The sequence below is a fragment of the Eretmochelys imbricata genome, chromosome 1, assembly GCF_965152235.1.
Source record: "Eretmochelys imbricata isolate rEreImb1 chromosome 1, rEreImb1.hap1, whole genome shotgun sequence".
In the NCBI taxonomy this organism is placed as follows: Eukaryota; Metazoa; Chordata; order Testudines; family Cheloniidae; genus Eretmochelys; species Eretmochelys imbricata.
In genome coordinates this window covers 9731799-9749294 of record NC_135572.1, presented here as the reverse complement: position 1 = coordinate 9749294, position 17496 = coordinate 9731799, and the positions used below count along the sequence as shown (strand labels likewise).

Sequence of the window (17496 nt, the reverse complement as noted above, 5' to 3'; positions counted from 1 at the left end):
TGGCCATCGTGGGTCAGACCAAAGGTCCATCTAGCCCAGTATCCTGTCTTCCAACAGTGGCCAATGCCAGGTGCCCCAGTGGGAATGAACAGAACAGGTAATCGTCCAGTGATCCATCCCCATCGCCCATTCCCAGCTGCTGGCAAACAGGCTAGAGACACCATCCCTGCCCATGCTGGCTAATAGCCATTGATGGACCTATCCTCCATGAGTTTATCTAGTTCCTTTTTGAACCCTGTTACAGTCTTGGCCTTCACACCATCCTCCGGCCAGGAATTCCACAGGTCAACTGTGTGTTGTACGAAAAAATATTTCCTTTGGTTTGTTTTAAACCTGCTGCATGTTAATTTCATTTGGGGACCCCTCATTCTTGTGTTATAAGAAGGAGAAAATAACACTTCCTGATTTACTTTCTCCACACCAGTCATGATTTTATAGACCTCTATCATATCCCCCCTTAGTCGTCTCTTTTCCAAGCTGAAAAGTCCCAGTCTTATTAATCTCTCCTCATACAACAGCCCTTCCATACCCCTTATCATTTTTGTTGCCCATTTCTGAACCTTTTCCAAGTCCAGTATACCTTTTCTGAGATGGAGCGACTACATCGGCATGCACTAGTCAAGATGTGGGAGTACCATGGATTTATATAGAGGCAATATGATATATTCTGTCTTATCTATAAGATACAATAGTATCTGAGCTCATCACGAGCCATAATGGATTTATCCTCACACACCCTAGGCACAGCAGTGTAATTATCCCCATTGTACAGAAGGGGAACTGAGGCACAGGGAAAGTGGGACCTAGTCCAAGCAAGTCCATGGTAGAGCAGGAAATTGAACTCAGCTCTAAGTCCCAAATTAGCACCCCAACCCCTGGACCATCCTTCCGCACTGTAGGAGCTTAGCACCTTCCATCTACGATAGATCAGTCCGTATTTCACTCTAAACTCTGCTGTGTATCACCATCTCCTGTGGTCACAGTTAAGGTTATAGGGTGATATTTTGGGACTTATTTAAATATTGTGGCTGAAGGGTGAAGTGACTTTTAAAGCCTGAGAGAGGAGTTGTGTCCCTCTGGCTTTACTGTCTGTTTTTTGTAAATGGGGTTCAGGAACCTTTTAACCCAGTGAGCCAGAAACACAGCCCTGGCCTCCTGCCACCCTCTCTGGTGGCCTGGGCCGTATGCGCTCCGGCCTGCTTGGCCCAGGGAGGCCAGCTGATTGGCTGGTTCTCCTGAGTGTAGTCACTAGTCCATGTTCTCTGCTCAGGCCCATCTTCCAAGCCCAGCTGAACCATAGGGTTCAAGTGGCCCTGGGTAACAACGGCTGCCCCCTACATGAATGGTGCTCGTAGTAACTGGCATGGGGGTGGGGGGGCAGAGCAGGAGAGCTTGGCGTCATTAGGGGGAAAGGTGTTGCTTCCTAGGGTGGATGCCCCCTGCCGGCCACTTCGCTGCGGGCTGGGGGTGAGCCCAGCACTGCACAGGAACCCAGGAAAGACAAAGGCCCTGCCCCAGGACACCACAGGAGGCCCAGAGGAAGGGCCAGGCTTTCTTCTGGTCCTTGAAATCTCAAGAAAGAGAAAGTTTAGGGGAGGGATTTGAAATGGTGGCAGGGGGCCTAATGCCCGTGGGTGAGGGGCTAGGCCAGGGGTCCCAGGTGTAGGCGAAGGCATGAAGGCAGGAGCAATGGGAGTGGGGCGAAAGGTGGGGAGGAACTGGGGGCAAACAAAACCTGTTTGAGTGGTGGCTGCAAGCTGGGTGTGTGCGAGCGTGCGTCACTCGTTCATACAGTGCACCAGACCCATCAGGGAGACCCACGTTCCTTCACAAACAGAGCAGCTTGCGTGGACCTGATTCTCATCTCACAGTCACTGGTGTGAACGCAGAGTACTCTGGAGTCGCTCTGGATTCACGCCAGTGGAAATGAGAACAGACAGACCCTTATCTGTCCCTATGCGCACAGAGCAGAGACGGGCTTACGTGCAGATGAGGGGCAGTGTGGCGAGGCTGTACGCAGGTGGGCACACACCCAGCCACAGCCTTTGTGCAGCTCTACATAGCCCCCAAGCCCAGACAACTCCTCAGCTCTGGTGAAGCGTCGGCTGGACTCCTGGCCGGGCAGGACAAGGCCCAGCCTGGCAGCCCCACCTTGGCCGCGAGCGCTCAGTCCAGGCCAGTGTAGGTGAGTTCGGCCATGCCGTCGGGGATGGCCCGGAAGTACTCCAGGCTGGTCCTGTGCATCTTGCACTGGTACTTGCCACAGGTCTTGACGTACTGCAGGAAGTGGGGCGCGCCGGGGAAGACCACGTTGTCGGCCACGATGGTGGCTCCCTCGAGCAGCAGGCCGTGGGCCTCCAGCAGCTGCAGGTCCCGCAGGTAGCAGCGCTTCCAGTGGTCCATGAAGACAAAGTCGGCCTTGAGCAGGCCGTGCTTCTCCTTCAGCTGCGGGATCACCTCCTCCGAGGCGCCCACAATCAGCTCCACCTGCGCTGGGGAGAGGCGGAGGGTCAGCGGTGGGTCTCCGCAGTGAACAGCATGGCCCTCCTGTGGGATCCCACCGCCCTGTGCAAACCGAGGCGCCAACCAGCCTGGGATCGGGCCTTTAAAATGCAGCCTTCTCTGGGGCAGAATTCAGCAGCTTGTTCAACAGCCAACAGGAACACTGCTTGGCCGTTTGAGACAGGAAGTGGAGAGGAGTAGCTCAGCCAGTTGAAACCACAGGGGGACCGGAGGCAATGGGCACTCAGATCACACAGTCTGGGGAAGTGAGGCTATGAGATTGGGTGTTAACCAGTGTCTGGGCCAAATTCCGAGTCAAGGAATTCTGTTCTCCCTCCTGCAATTCCCCTGGCTGGGGCCGATGCTGGCTGCTGTACCCTTCACTTCCTGCCCCCCTGGTGCTGGAGCAGAAAAGCTGCCGGGTTCTGCCCCCAGAGCCTCTCTCTCCTGGCAGCCTCTTTTCCCTGAGGCTAGTTCAGAACAAGCTGGGAGATGGGCCATGGAAGGCGCTGGGGAGAGGGAGCTACTCACAGTGTCCTCGTCGAAGCCCGCCAGGCGGATGACCTTCTCGGCCACTGCGGCATTGCGTGGGTCCATCTCCACAGTGTAGAGCCGGGCACCCATGGGCAGACACTGGGCCATGAGGATGGTGGCGTAACCACAGGACGTGCCCAGCTCTAGAACGGTGAGCGGCGTGTTCTCACAGATCAGACGGTCCAGGATCTTACCTAGAGGGCAGAAGGAGGCCTTTAGGTACTACGGCAGTCTCCGTGCTGAGTAATAATAAACCTTTGAAGGGCAGGTGCTAGAATAGGGCAAACTCTGAGTTTTCTTCACCGCCTTAAACGATTCCCCCACTCCTTGACTTTTTACAGCCTGGCCTGTGACTGGAACTCGGTTTACCAGTGGCTTTGCTCAATTCCTCGAGTAGATCAGACTCTGTCCAGCAGAGGGCGATGGTGACACATACGTAGCCGGTCTTATAAAATAGTCCCCATCCCTCCCACCTAGGGTGACCAGACAGCAAATGTGAAAAATCGGGACAGGGGACGGGGGGGGGGGGTAATAGGAGCCTATATAAGAAAAAGACCCCAAAATTGGGACTGTCCCTATAAAATTGGGACATCTGGTCACCCTACTCCCACCCATATCCCATTCCTCCCAGGAAAGCTCTAATGGGGGGTGATGCTGTAGGAGAGATTCCCCTCCCCGGCTCCCCTGCGTGAGTGAGCTGTGTTCCCAAGGGGAGAAAACCAGCTAACAGGGAATGCAGCCCCCACTGATGATGTCCCGCGTTATTCAAGGGGAGGCACTGGATTAAGCACAGCCGAGCTTCCCCCACACACCACCCCAGCTGCAGGTGGGACTACGGGGATATGCTGGCCCTATAGACAGCAGGCAATTTCTCCCCCGACCCTCAAACTCGCTCGCGCGCCTCCTGATGCCACAGCCCCATTCTCAGAGCGCGTCTGGCAGGTGGGTGCGTAACCACGGAGCGCTCTACTCTCTGCCGTGGGCTCCTGGCAGTGAATGTCCAAAGGGGTTTGCAATGCTGGGAGCGCTGCCCTAAAGCGCCAGCCATCAGCCTGAGCGAAGAATGGGACAGGCTGCGGCAGTCTCAGAAGGCAAGGAGCGTGCACTGCACATAGGGGACATTTACCTCTGGGACTCAGGGGCCCACATTAGCCCCAGGCGCCACATACCGTCTCAAAGCGGGGTGTAAGTGGGACTCCGGGGGGACTGGCTGTGACACTCCACACCCCATACTCACCGTAGTAATACGACTATGATATAATTATGATGCATCTTGTACAAGATACGTCATCGCAGCCAAAGACTGAACGGGCCGGGGAGGCTAATTCCCCTCTCCCCTCAACCGGGGTTCCTGCAGGTCCGGGGCAGGGAGGGGGGATACTTCACTGAGGCAGCTGGACACAGAAGCCCTGTGGTTCTCGCTGGCTCCCAGTGGCTGACGCAGCTTGTGCTGTTTAGTTTCCTGGCACGGCTCCTCCCTAAGGCCTGGGCTGGCATCTGTGGACGGGAGCCCCCGGGACACTGCACAGGCTGCCCCGATAGAGCGCTGCTGCCCTCCGGTCCCCTGAGGAAAGCCAGGGTCTAGGCTGGCCATAGTGAATCAGCGCTGGGCCGGATCAGGTGTATTTGTTTCCTGGCACGTCCCTGGCATGTTTCCAGCGTCAGCACCTCCCTGGGACCTACTGGCAGCAGCCTGGGGCGGCTCTGTCCCCTGGGCTCAGCAGGCTGGAAACGTAACCCTCGGCCTGCAGCTCCTGGTATAAAGCAGGGCACCCTCCCACCTCCCCCACAGGGAGCGCGGCTGATTGGGGGTGAGCTTGGCCAGGCCAGCTTCGCCACACTGCTCCCTCTGTGGGAGCCAGGCACTGCCAGGACCAGGGACCCTGCCCGAGCTGGTTACTTCAGGCACCCGCAGCCCCGGGCTGCCTCATTTTAGGGGGGCTGGGGGCTGTAGCAGGAAGGCTCCCTGGAAGTCAGTCTCGGCTTGCTCGCCAGGAACTCTCCCTCCTGGCGTGCTCACAGTAACATCCTGGCTGTGTGGGGCTGGGGCTGGCCTCTCCTGCCCAGGCCTGCTGAGAGGACATAGGGAGGGCCTAGCGGAGCTGCCCTCTAGCTCGAGGGTAGCTGCCCAGGGCTTGGGAGCCCAAGGAGCAGGGTTCTAATCCCAGCTCCCCACATGGGAGCTTTCACTAGTGATTGTGTCTGGATGAGACACTCTCATCCTGTCCTATGGAGAGGCCAGGAGTCTGTTCTTCCCCCACCGTTCCTGCCGGCATCAGGGCTTCTGCTGCAAAACTCTTCCCCATGGAGCCATCTAGTCAGGATTCAAACCCCCAGTCTGGTTCAGGTATAGCAGTGGCTTTGACCATTAGGCAGCATGCTCCTGGCTAACGGAGCTTGCTCTCCACAAGCCTTGGAGGGGGATAGCAGCTATTCTAGAGCCAGATCTATTTAGAGGGAAGAATCCCTGGACAGGCCTGGCACGCTCAACCAACACCCACCGATAGCTCAGAGTTCCCTGGAGAACATGCATCAATTTTGGCTCGGGCGGGGAGGCGGTTTCTCAGGCCTGGCTCATGTGGAATCTGACTGGGCTAAAAAGAAGGACAGCGTCTGGGTGCTAAATGTTAATCCCCTGCACAGGTCTGTCCTGCCCGCCCGGTTCAAAGGGAGAACTTCAGCACAAAGACACCGTGATGAGCTAGCTAGCGGCCGTGTGCACCACTGTCCTGTGCTAATTGGAGCCAGGTCTGCCCTCCTGCGTGTCATAAGCCCTATACTGCTCAGCTGCTAATGGGGATTCTCACTTGGCAGAGGTTGGAGTGGAAGGAGCTGTGTTAAAGGTCTGAGCAGTCACACTGGGCAGCACAGGAATGTAGTAAGCGTGACAGGCATGAGGGCCAGGCTGGTGCTGGGGCAGAAGCCCTGCTGTTGTCACCACAGTATATGATTCTGCAGGCAGTGCCCTGGGGCAGCACTGTATTAAGGCCCCAGTGTGGTGGTGAGGGGCTGCATAGGGCAGGAAGGGACATAAAACAGGTTACTTGTGGCCACTGATGCTCACCGGGTATTTCTCACACGAGTTGGGGGGTTAAAGCATTCAGATACCAGGGATGGGCATGGTATAAAGACTGAATAGAATGGGACTGAACCCCTGTGTCCTGGCCAAGTTCCATCTGGGGTAATTACAGTACTTTTTACACCTTCCTGCGTTGCTATTGGATTTGCTATTTCCCCCTCTCTTCCTGTCCCAAACGGTCACGTGTCGTTGCTGTGCGCTGTTGAACAGCTGCTGGGTTCCGCCCCAGAGGCGGCTGCATTTCAGTGCCCCGCCCACTGCGGGCTGGGCGAGCCCTTACCTTTGTGAGGCCCCACGTTGCTGAGGTACTCGCAGTGGTAGCACCACTGGTCGAAGGTCTCGAGGATGTGGTGGGGGTCGCCGGGGATGGCGTGCGTGAGGACGTACTGGAAGGCCCGCTCCTCCCGGGAGATGCCCGTCAGGAGGTCCTGCAGCCGGCGCACCAGCACGGCCCGGTAGAAGAGCAGGAAGTAGTGCCGGTAGCGGATGATCAAGGTGACCAGGAACGGGATGAAGGCCAGAGCAACGGCTGGGGAGACCATTTCGGCAGCAGCACAGAGCAGAGGGTGGGTGGGAGCCCCACAGACCTAGAGGGCAACGGGCGGGTGAGGGGGCCGGCGCACGGATCCGGCTGGGTGAGTGTAACCTGCCGGCCTGGGGTGTTACATAACCTCCTCGAGCGGCTCGCCCACAACAGCGGATAACAGCCTTCTACTGCTACTACCAGCGATTTCATACCCTTCGCTTGCTGCTTGTGAGCTCACCGGGATGGGGATTGTCTCTTCCTAAAGCTTTGGAAAAGATTGTGAGATCTACCATAATACAGCTGAGGCATAACCTAGCTAACGGGGGCATGTGGGGATCTTTACGTCCCATTCCCCCGCCCCCCACTGCCTCCTGCGGCAGACACAGAGCCCAGCTGCTTCGTGTCAGCGTCTGAGCAGAGCTGTCAACATGTGGAGACGTTTCACAAGGGGCAATCAGCCAGAATAAATTGGGGGGCAATTAGGTTCCCAGCCCAGGGAGAGTCTGGTTGGGACTGGTCTGGCACTTTACACATATTAACTACTTAATTGCCATACCCCTCTCAGGTAGGTGCAATCCCCGCCCCATGTTGCAGATGGGGAAACTGAGGCACAGGGCCATTACAGCCACAGTCTCCAAACTTGGGCAGCTGAAGTGAGGCACAAAAGCCCTGAGGTTTCTTAGGGGCTGGTCACCCCGCAGTTCCCACCAAAGCCGAGAGAATCTGGAGGCGCTCGGCCCCCTCGGGATTTCAAAGCCTCTCTCTGGGCGCCTGTCTGAACACCCCAGGACAGTGGCTCATGTTGCATCGTCTCTGTTACGGCGGGGTCGGGAGCCACTGACGCCAGCGGTTACTGTTACCAGCCTCAGCGCCGGGCTCAGGCCCTGGCTCAGCCCTCTAGCCGGGCTGCCTCTGGCCCTAGCGAGCAGCCCCCCGGGGGGGCCGGGTCAGGCTGGCTGCTCAGCAGAGGAGCGGGCTCGCCGGCGGTAGGACGCTCCCTGCCGCCCTACACCCAGGTGGCACCGACCCTACAGCTGTCCCCTTGCTACAGGAGCTTCCCCAAGACTCGGGGCCTGTGGATTTCCCAGGCCTGAGGGGAGAGGGAGAAGATTTCAGCCTGCGTGGCTTGTGTGGCCCCGCAGGAAAGGGCGAGGTGACGGCTCAGCCTGGGGTCTGCTCTCGCCTACAGCAGCGAGGGGCCCGAGAGGCTCCCTGGACCCAGGGCGTTTGTGCGTGTCACTGAGAGCAGGAGCTCGCCGGTAGCTGTTTAAATGAACCCTGAAATTCTCTTCACATGGATAAGAGTCAGGGGCCCCCCAAGCCTTCCCCCCCCCCCAGGTCCCGAGTCTGGCTTTGCATCAGGAAATCCAATTACCAGGCTCCTCAGGAGTTCCTCCTGGCCCCCCCAAGATGGTGCTTAGCTGCCCCGTGTGTGTGTGTACACGTGCCACGACAAGGGACAGAACACCACAACCAGGCGGTGTGTCGGTCACCCAGGGCCGTGCCCTCGGAGCTGTGGCCCAAGGCCGCCAAGCGGGAATCGGGGCAGTCCTTGGATCGCCGACGCTGGAGAGAGGCGGGGTCCCCGAATCCCCAGGCTGACAAAGGGGGCGTGCGTGCTGAATATGCCAAGCTCCGCTCAGCGTCGCTGTCCCTCTGCCCCCTTCAGACACGTCCACGCCCTCCCCTCCCTTCCCCAAACACCCCGTCTCCCGCCCCTCTCCCGCCCCACTCATGCCAGGGCAGGCGGTGTACCCAGAGGAGACGCTGCCCCTTGGATTCCCCCTCGGCCAGCCTCGGGCTCCCCACCCCGGAGCTGTTCTGAGGGCCTTGCCCCAGTATCTGCTGCTGGGGCTGCCCCGTCTCCCCTGTTGCCTGCAGCTAGCGGGAGGTGAGCCGCGCGCCTACCTGGCTGTTCCTTGCCAGCCTGCAGCCAAGGGGTGGTCTGCTCCGCAGAGCCTTTCGGGCACGGCTGGTAGCGAGAGACCAGCCCTCCCCCAGCCTCGCTACCCACTCAATTATTGATCGTGTTACCCAAGACGCGGCAGGAGCCCAGCTCGGGTTACTGGCCCCGTCCCTTCGCTGGAGAGGGCCAGAGACAGCGACGCTGGGCTGAGCCCCCTGGCACTTTGCGGCGGACACTCCGGAAAGGGGTCCTCGTCTGACGGCTTCTCTAGGGGCACCGCAGCCCTTTCCGGGGATGCCCTGGGGAAAGGGCACCAGGCACATGGTGCGCCATTGCCCGGGGGGTGGCAAAGAGCTGCGGGTACAGTGCAGGCAGCAGACGTTGCTGTCCAAGCTGCTGAATGCCGATGGTCCGTCCGGTTTTCACCGGCCACTTTCCACGCTGCGGGGGCAGATCCTACTCACGGTGCTTGGGCATTTCAAAGAACTGGGCTCATCGCCTGCCAGCCCCTCAGGGGGTCGGGTATCAGAATTAACGCCCTAGTGTAAAGCTGGGAACAGGGAGGTGAGGGGATATGCCCCAGGTCATGAAGCCAGGGTCTTATGTATCTGTCTTTGGGTTTTCTACAGCATCCATTGCCCTAGTATTTAAGTGCTTCCCAGGGAAATTACATCCGCTTGGCAAGGTTCCCAGCTGGTCTCCTGGAGGCTTCTGCTCCTTTCTTCTCCTGGGCCCGGCAGGAAATCCAGTGCAAGGAGGAGGCTTGTCATGCCCAGCAGCAGCCAGATGCTGGATCCACCTCATTGCCTTGGCAAACTTATTCCGCGGCCAAATCCCTCCCTGCCCTGACCCCGGCGAACGGTTTGGGCCTGATCCTCAGCTGGTGTCTCAGTGCAGCTCCACCAATGTCACATCGGTTAACACCAGGTCAGAATCTGGCCCTGTACCACTCACTCCCGCGCCCTGCGGGTGGTATTGTCCCGGAGGGCACAACCGCCGGGGCAGGGCACGACGCACAGCAGGAGATGAGTCCTGCCCTGTTGATGAGAGGGCTTGTGGCGGCTCCTAAGGAAAGTCAGGCCCCCGCCCGCCAAAGTCTCCCAGACAAACCTCTGTGTCTTTGGTTTCCTGTCTGTCCTACAGGACTACTAACAATGTGTTGCACTGTTTCATCGATGGAGCTCAAAGCACTTTACAAAGCTGGAGTCACAGGCGTAGCCCCATGTTACGAGTGGGGAAACTGAGGCACGGAGAGCTGGTTTAACTTGCCCCCAAGGCCTCATTGCAAACAGGAATCTGAAGGATTTGTGGTATTTCCAGAGCACACCTCCCCTCTGCAAGCCAGGTGTTTATGGCAGGTCCCCTGTCACCTAGTCCCTTTTATCTTACCCTTTCACCCTGTTTCCCACAGTGAAATTTCCTATAGTCCAAGAGAGGCACTGTCTCTTTGGGCCCCCAGCTGTAACCACAGAGCCGATCCCCCCGAATCCCTGTCTACGCCCCCCCATTCCCCGCCCCCCCATCTCGGACAGGCACTGCCTCTTTGGGACCTCAGCTGTAACCACAGAGCCGATCCCCCCGAATCCCTGTCTACACCCCCCCATTCCCCGCCCCCTATCTCGGACAGGCACTGCCTGTTTGGGGCCTCAGCTGTAACCACAGAGCCGATCTGCCAGGCAACCTTTTAGGGAAGCTCCTTAATACAAAGCACAGCTGCCAAGTTTTGCACAGCGGCATGTGTGACATTTCTCAACAGTGAGCAAGTCCCAATTCCTCCCCCCACCCCGTCCCTGTGAGCAGTGGGAGTAGGGTCTCTGGATGTTTCACTCCATAGTCTTTATGAAAATATGCTTCCTATATGAATATGATGTCACTGAGATATATTCTATGCCAGATGGCTCACATGAAAGAGCGTTGGAAAGGTTCTGGTTTACTGACTGTGATTATCCATTGTGTTCGCCTGTATCGTTTCTGTATCTGAAGTTAGGAATATTGACCATGTATCTGTGTTTCAACTAAGCTGCTTTGGGTGACGCCCACTGGTAACACTTCAGGTACAACCATGGGAAAGCCAGACAGGGCGGATGGCCCATCAGCGAGGACAATGGGCTGTGAAAATCCTTGCCGTTCCTGTGGACACTTCATACTGCCCCTGACTCATGGACGCTCGGATACTACAGCGTCGGGTGGTCTTGTCACCTGATACTAAACATTACCTGGGACTTCTTGTAACTTTCCGCTGGAAGGGAGGGGTTCAAGTTTGGGAAACAAAGGATTCCCACGTAAATATTTAAACTGGGGAAGAAGGCAAACGGGACTCCTCCTCGCCATGGCCTGTCTGCCCAAGAAGAAAGACTGCAAAAGCCCCCTGAAGGGAAGGCGGGGGGAGTCCAGACTGAGACAGGGGTCTGAAAAGGAATATAACTGGAACTCTGAACCACAGAAATTTTGCAACCTGCCTAAAAATAACATTTAGGGTGAGAATTTATATTTTGTAACCTGTTTCTTCAGTATATCTAGTTTAGTTTTCGTAATTTGCTTTATTTGGTCAGGAATCTGATTTGTTCTGTCTGTTATCTCTTATATTCACTTAAAATTCACCTTTTGTAGTTAATAAACTTATTGCTTATTTATCATATAACCCAGTTTAAGTAATTTCTAACTGGCGGGGAGGGGGCAAGAAGTTGTGCCTATCTCCCTCCACATTGAGGGAGGGGGTGAATTTCATACAGCCTTTGGGTTTGGACCCTTTAAAGGGAGTGGGCAATGTTGGCAAGCCCCTAAGGCTGCATCTTTCCAGAGTGGCTCTCTGGCTCTCTGTGCAGCTGGGCATGGCCCTGCCTGTGTGCTTGGCTGGAAGAGGCTTGTGAGCCGAGCCCAGCAAGGCCAGGTAAAGGGGACCCAGGCTGGCAGAATAGGCTGACTCAGTGGTACCCCAGCACATCAGGTGACATCCCAAAGGGCCGAAACCCATCACACCCGGTATCAGCAGCTTTCTTTTATATAGGCCACTATGCCCCACCCTCCCCAAAAAAGTGTCCCCATTTTTCACACTTGCTTTCTGGTCCCCTTACGTGGGAGCAGTCCATGTCTGAGCCCCACACTGGGCCACCCCAGCTCCCGCTGCTAGGGGTGAGGGGAGGTTAGAGAGTGTCACACATGGGGATGCATAAAACTCCCTCCCCCCATGAAAAATGAACTGGGGCCCCCAGTGCAGCCTCTTTCCCCCCAAATATGGGCAATTATTGCCCTGTTGGCCACTCTGCATGCCCCCCAGCTTTCCCGCTTCAGCCCCCTGCCCAACCCTTACACCCTCCTGGAGGAAAACCAAACCTGGCAGACCTGCTACCACTCCACACGCCGGCTCACGCCCCTGCTCGTTGGTGTGGACACAGGCTCTTTCCACAAAGCGGGGGACACTTTTTTATCGTTTCAAATGCTTATTTTTCCAACAAGACCCCTCGGCCCCCCCAGCCGCTCGGGGTGTCATTCTCAGCCCTTTAAACCGTGACGTCCCACAAGCAAATGCAGCCCCCAGAGTCACAGACGAGAGGGTTTGTGTTAACAGAAACGTAACTTTCACCCACTCTTTAATCCCTAGACAATACCACTACTGCCAGTAGGCAAGGAGACGGGGGTATTCCGCGGGGAGGTTTGGAGGGGTTGGGTGAGAACAAAATTAATTTCACGCACCAGCGCGGCCTATTCCCAGCATTAGTGAGATTGGGGTGGGGGGATTTCCAGGTGGGGTTTCCACTTTCTGAAACCTTTGCGAGACCAGGAGGAGAGGGGCAGTGGTATGGGACTCAGCGGTGCCTCCTTCAGGGCAGCGCAGCAAATGGTGTTTGCCCAGGAGTCATGAGCAGCCTTTGGAGGATGGTCTCGGGGCAGGCAGGCAGTAAGAGTGGGGTGGAGGGAATAGGGTCATGGGGACGGATCACATTCCGGTAGGATGACGGGGTGGGTGAAGCCTCCGGGAACTGGATTGCTCGTTCGTATCACAGATGCTGGACGGGCTCCGCGTTCTCTCATTACCGTGCTGTGCGAACCCGACAGAGAGTGCGGTTAGAGCGTGGAAAAGCTGGGCTGCGTGAGCCTGCCCGCCGGGAAGCTGTTCCCTGCCAACAGACCCGCTCCTCCGACGCCGTCCAGCGTCACGGGGTCACCGAGCAGCTTGTAGCAGATCACGAAGTAGGGGTAGCACTGGGAGTTGTCGAAGATCACGTAGAGGGCGGGCTCTTGGCCATCATCGCTGCAGGAGTCGTAGCACTGTCCGCCAGGCTCCCTCGCCGGGGGCTGGGTGTACCCGGGTCTCCCCAACGCCCACTTGCCCACCAGGACCTTGGCCAGGAACATGTGGCGGTGGCCGGCGTGGTTGGCCAGAGCGAAGTTGTGGGAGCAGTGGGCATAGGAAGAGAAGTAGCTGCCGTGGCCGTAATGGGCACCGTGCTTTCCGGAGAGACGGGGGTTAAAGTTCTCCCGGCAGATGGACGCCACGTTGTCGGCTGAGGTCCCGTGGAAGAGGTGCCTCTCCAGGAGCCTCTTCTCCTGGGCCGAGAGTCCGCTGGACATGCGCTCCTTCCGGCTGAGGTGAGTGCAAAGGAGAAACAAGGGGGTTTAGAGTCACTGCTCCCCAGCCCTGGTGCACCCCCAGTATCTGCTCCCCTGGCCACTGACCACCTCGGCGGGGGATCCAGACACGAGCCCAATTCCCTCTACGACGCGTACATTCTCTCTTCCTGCTGCTCTGCGTCTTCCTCACTAAACAGCTCGGCATCTCCTCCCCGGTCAGGTCCTGCACCTCCAGCCTCAGGGACTCAGTCCCTCGGTTGACTCCCCTCAGCTCCCCTCCTCTCTCTGCTCAGGATTCTCCCAGCTCTCTCTCCTCTCCTGGTCCATCCCACCCAGCTTCCTTTCCTTCCAGCTTCCTCTCCTTCCTCTCCTTCCTGGTCCATCCCACCCATTCCCCTTCACCTCCAAACTCTCATCCCGCCCTCAGTCCCCCCAGTCTGCCCCTGAGACTGGTCCCAGGTGGCTCCTTCAGGCCCGGGAGAGGGGCCCCTCCTCATCCTCCTTGATGCATCTCTCCCTCCCCTGGGGTCTCTCTCCCCTGGGCATCCCATGATGCTATGCTGTCCCGGCTCCCAGCCCCTCGGCCTTCATACCCCTCCTCACAGCATTCCTCTTTCCTGAAGCCCTCTGAAGTCTTTCTATCGAGCCAGATATGGTTCGAAAGGACACGCTCCAGATCAGCCGCAAGACAACAGGGTTGGAGTCGTTGAGGAAAATCCTGAAGCCAGATGATTGTATCCCTGGGATGGGTCTCCTGAACCTTAGACACACCTCCCTTCAGCCCACCCAGAGAAGATAACCCATCTAGTCCTGCCCACAGCACTGGCATCAACGGCTGAATGGCGGGGTTAAAGCTGGTGGCCTGGTCTGACCCCTGCCTCATCTCTCGAAGCATCCGTTCCTCTTCCTACCTGCTGTATTTTTTCCAGAGTGCATCGTTCCGGATCCTGTAAATCCTCAGCACCAGCACCATGTCCTCTGGGACAGACGCGTGGAAGAGCTCACAGATCTCGCGGTACACCGCTTCCGATGCAGCCACTTCTGCATGGAGGAATGGCTGGCCACGGGGTGGCTGGGGAACCCAGGTGGCTGGGTACGGGCCACAGTACCCATCTGTGGGTCTCTCCCCGGGGATGGTGGACGTGGAAGGATGGAAGAGTCCCCGGGAGCCCCAAGGGATTGTCCTAAGGAGATAAGGAGATGGGAGACGCTGGCCAGTCAGAACATAGCTCGGATCCCTCCAGCCATGGAACCGCCCAGGGAGTCACTTACCGCAGATACCGTGCCATGCAGCTCAGGGAGCGGTAGGCTGGTCGGCGCTGGATCTGGATGGGCTGGACAGATCCCTGGCCTTCAGTGCTCTGCTGAGGGGGCCTTGGATCCATGGTGTAGAGTTCGCCCTGGAACCGAAAGGTGGGTTCCTGGGAGCCCCTCTCAAAGGCTGCAAGGAGGTCGTGGGGAACAGGCTGAGCAGAGAGAGGAAGGGGAGTTGAGCCCTTAGCATGACTGAAAGAGGAAGACCCTTACACGCATTGCTGCTCACAAGAGGACCCAGTCCTGCCCTGGAGGGACCGTCCCGTCCTGGGAAATCAGTCTCCGTCTTCATCCAACCCTGGGTCGGCCATCCCATCTCCCTGGGATGCGCCAGCCCTACCTTGGAGAACTCCCCTCCCTGCCCCCTTGGGGTCCACCCCCCTCCCTTCACCTCCTCGTAAGGCTGCCAGGTGTCTCTGTGCTTCCAGTACACCTGCCACCTGGTGTGGAAGCGGGGATTCTGCTTCCAGTCCGAGGTGCTGGCCAGCCGCCTCACTCTGTTAACCACGTCTGAATAGCCCAGCTCCATGGTGTCCAGGTCCAGGATCCCAAACGATCGGTTCCTAAGAGGGGAAAATAATCTCACCCGTCGGCCCTAGGGGGCCCTTTTCTGGGAGAGGTCGGGACCAGGACCCCAAAACAGCTCCAGTGGGGGAAATCTGAGGCACTCCCCGTACGCGGCTCCTTCTGCTTTTCCCTAGAGCCTCTGGCCGGGCGTGGCTGAGATGGGAGATGGTGGGGAACCTGCCCAGCCAGCACTCCCGCCCTGGCTGGGATGGGAGCAGCTGGGAGACGCAGTGCGGGCCCCCATGGGGAGAGACGGGGCGGGAGTGTTCCCAGCCCATACCTGTCCAAGAACCGCACAAAGCCGTTTTTAGCGTCGCCATAGAGCTTCTCCAAGTGACGCTGAGACGAGTCGCTCAGACTCTGCCACGCCGCCCTTCCACTCCCCCTGATCTGCCAGTGGAAGGGGTAGCGGGTGTGATGGAGAGGGCAGCTTTCCCTCCGGGGGCAGTGCCCGAGCAGGAAGCCGTCACAGATCCGGATGCCGTCTTCCTGGTGGACGTGGAAGGGGACCCCGTCCTCGCTGACCCATCGCTCCGCAGCAGGTGGGGAGCTGCACCAGCGTTTGGCAGGCATAGGGGATGGACTCTGGGGGGCTGCATCCCCCCTGGATGACGTAGGGCAGCCAGGGCTCACAGTGTCGGAAGAACTCTGATCCTGGGTAGTTTGCGGAGAGGGAGAGATGAAGACACTTTAAGGAGATGCGAAGCTGCTCTGGGATTCGGGTGTTGGGGCTCAGCCCCCCTTATCCACTGCACCCTCCCCATGTGTCTTCAGCCCTCCTCCACGAATACAGACCAGCACTGCACACCCCCACGTCAGAACCAGCTCTCCTGGGCTCCAGCCCGTCCCCCCAGCCTTGCCCTGGAGGGACCAGTTCTCCTGGGCACCGAGAGGGGAATTCCCTCCATTTCTGTCGCTCACGAGGACTATTTACCTGATGGGGCTGGCGGTGGGTTGCGCTGGTCCCCTCAGCGACGGGCTCCTGCTCAGGATCCGCTGGGAAGATTTTCCTTTGGGGGCTACCCCCCAATTGGCTGAGGATCCCTATGGAGATCCTCTGGCCCATACCCCCCCACGCCCGCCGTCTGTTTCTCTTTGAACGGGAGGGTTCTTAGAACATCGGGGTGTCCCATGACTCCGATTGGTGGGTTTATCCTGCAACACGAGGCCGCAGCCGGCAGAGCCCCCCAAGACACCCCACAAGCGCCCCAGGGGGCCAGGAACTACCAGGGCTGCTTCTTGCCATTGGAGTCAAATGCCTTTACTTTACATCTCTTTCGGCGTAAACTATTCATTTCAGAAACAACGTGGCAAATGTTGCCGCCCCCCGTAGCCGCCGGCGCTCAGGTGTGAGGGTGACGTGGGCCCTAGAAATGCCACGGATTGTTCTGACTCGTGTTTGCAATGGGACGTCGGGCAAGTCGCCCCAGCTCCCTGTGCTCGGTTCCCCCATCTGTGCAACGGGGCCACTCATGCAAACCTGGCTTTGTAAAGGGCCGGGAGCGCCAGAGATGACCCAGTGCAAGTGTCACCCCTTTTGGAACTGAGCAGTTAGCCCCTATTGGGGTAGCGGGGGCGGGAGGAGAAATCGAGGATAGCATCAGAAATACCTTGTTTATTTACAAAGATTATCCAGAAAGTTCCGTTTCCCTGGGAATCGAACAGCAGGAGATGACGGTTCCTTTGCTCGCTGTTCCATGCCTGCCCTTCCCGCCTGCACTCTGTGCCCAAAAAGCTCTCTCTCTCTCTGCTTTCTCTCAGGGCCGTGTTACTGGCACTTCTGGCTGCTTGGCTTTTTTACTGCTTGCAACTCACTGTCCTGCTTTTCACTCGCCCACAGCCACACCCTCCCTGCCCAAACAATGCCCAACCAACCCCTGCCCCCCGTCGTTTCAATCCCTGAACCCTGAGTGGCCTTGCATGTCTCTTTGTTTTGGCCAGAGATATAGGCCTGCTTAATTGTTTCAGCCACTGGTTACAACAGGCTTCTTTACATGGAGCCTGACTGTAAAGCCGCAGTCACACTCGACCTGTAACGAGACTTGTAACTCGTTCCATCGCTCTCCTGTTATTACCCCGACCTGACAGCTGGAAAACCGGAGACACCGGAAATTGCCTGGCTCGGTGTGGTTTGCAAAACCGTGTCTCTTGTTGTATCTGAGAACGGGTGTGAGATTCCATGCGTGTTTCCTGCTAGCGAGGTTTGTTAGGCTGCAGACTAGGGGAATGATTTGTGAGAAAATTAGGACACCTAACTTATTTCAAACTGGCTGCGCTGGCCAGAGCAGCGGAGAATACCTCCCAGGAGGGGGCAGGCCTGCGCTGGAAAAGATGGACTAGGCCAGGGTGGGCAAACTTTTTGGCCCGAGGGACACATTGGGGAACAGAAATTGTCTGGCTGGCCATGAATGCTCACAAAATTGGGGTTGGGGGTGCGGGAGGGGGTGAGGGCTCTGGTTGAGGGTGCGGGGCTCTGGGATGGGGTTGGGGATGAGG

At 57.8% G+C, this 17496-nt stretch overlaps 2 protein-coding genes across 2 annotated transcripts; both read right to left on the bottom strand.

The window, feature by feature from the left end:
• Window positions 1–2166: 2166 nt before the first annotated feature.
• Window positions 2167–6657, bottom strand: TOMT (transmembrane O-methyltransferase). Its single transcript, XM_077808010.1, has 3 exons — window positions 6396–6657; window positions 3034–3230; window positions 2167–2487 (listed from the first exon to the last, which is right to left on the bottom strand). The coding sequence occupies exons 1-3, from the start codon at window positions 6655–6657 to the stop codon at window positions 2167–2169; spliced, it is 780 nt and encodes a 259-aa protein (XP_077664136.1).
• Window positions 6658–12612: 5955 nt separating this feature from the next.
• On the bottom strand, window positions 12613–15573 carry LOC144259710 (protein mono-ADP-ribosyltransferase TIPARP-like). Its single transcript, XM_077808009.1, has 5 exons — window positions 15281–15573; window positions 14825–14996; window positions 14392–14585; window positions 14031–14303; window positions 12613–13132 (listed from the first exon to the last, which is right to left on the bottom strand). Exons 1-5 carry the CDS (start codon window positions 15571–15573, stop codon window positions 12613–12615), a joined length of 1452 nt encoding a protein of 483 aa, XP_077664135.1.
• Between the last annotated feature and the right edge of the window lie 1923 nt (window positions 15574–17496).

What these genes read in the sequence shown, in the direction of transcription:
- LOC144259710 (XM_077808009.1), bottom strand. Translation starts at nt 15,573, where the DNA reads ATGCCTGCCAAACGCTGGTGCAGCTCCCCACCTGCTGCGGAGCGATGG. An exon ending in TTTGTGCGGTTCTTGGACAG is followed by an intron (nt 14,997 to 15,280) that starts GTATGGGCTGGG and finishes TTCCCCTCTTAG; the next exon opens with GAACCGATCGTTTGGGATCC. An exon ending in CCTGGCAGCCTTACGAGGAG is followed by an intron (nt 14,586 to 14,824) that starts GTGAAGGGAGGG and finishes CTCTCTGCTCAG; the next exon opens with CCTGTTCCCCACGACCTCCT.
- TOMT (XM_077808010.1), bottom strand. Translation starts at nt 6,657, where the DNA reads ATGGTCTCCCCAGCCGTTGCTCTGGCCTTCATCCCGTTCCTGGTCACC. An exon ending in CAACGTGGGGCCTCACAAAG is followed by an intron (nt 3,231 to 6,395) that starts GTAAGGGCTCGC and finishes TCTGCCCTCTAG; the next exon opens with GTAAGATCCTGGACCGTCTG. An exon ending in CGGGCTTCGACGAGGACACT is followed by an intron (nt 2,488 to 3,033) that starts GTGAGTAGCTCC and finishes TCCCCAGCGCAG; the next exon opens with GTGGAGCTGATTGTGGGCGC.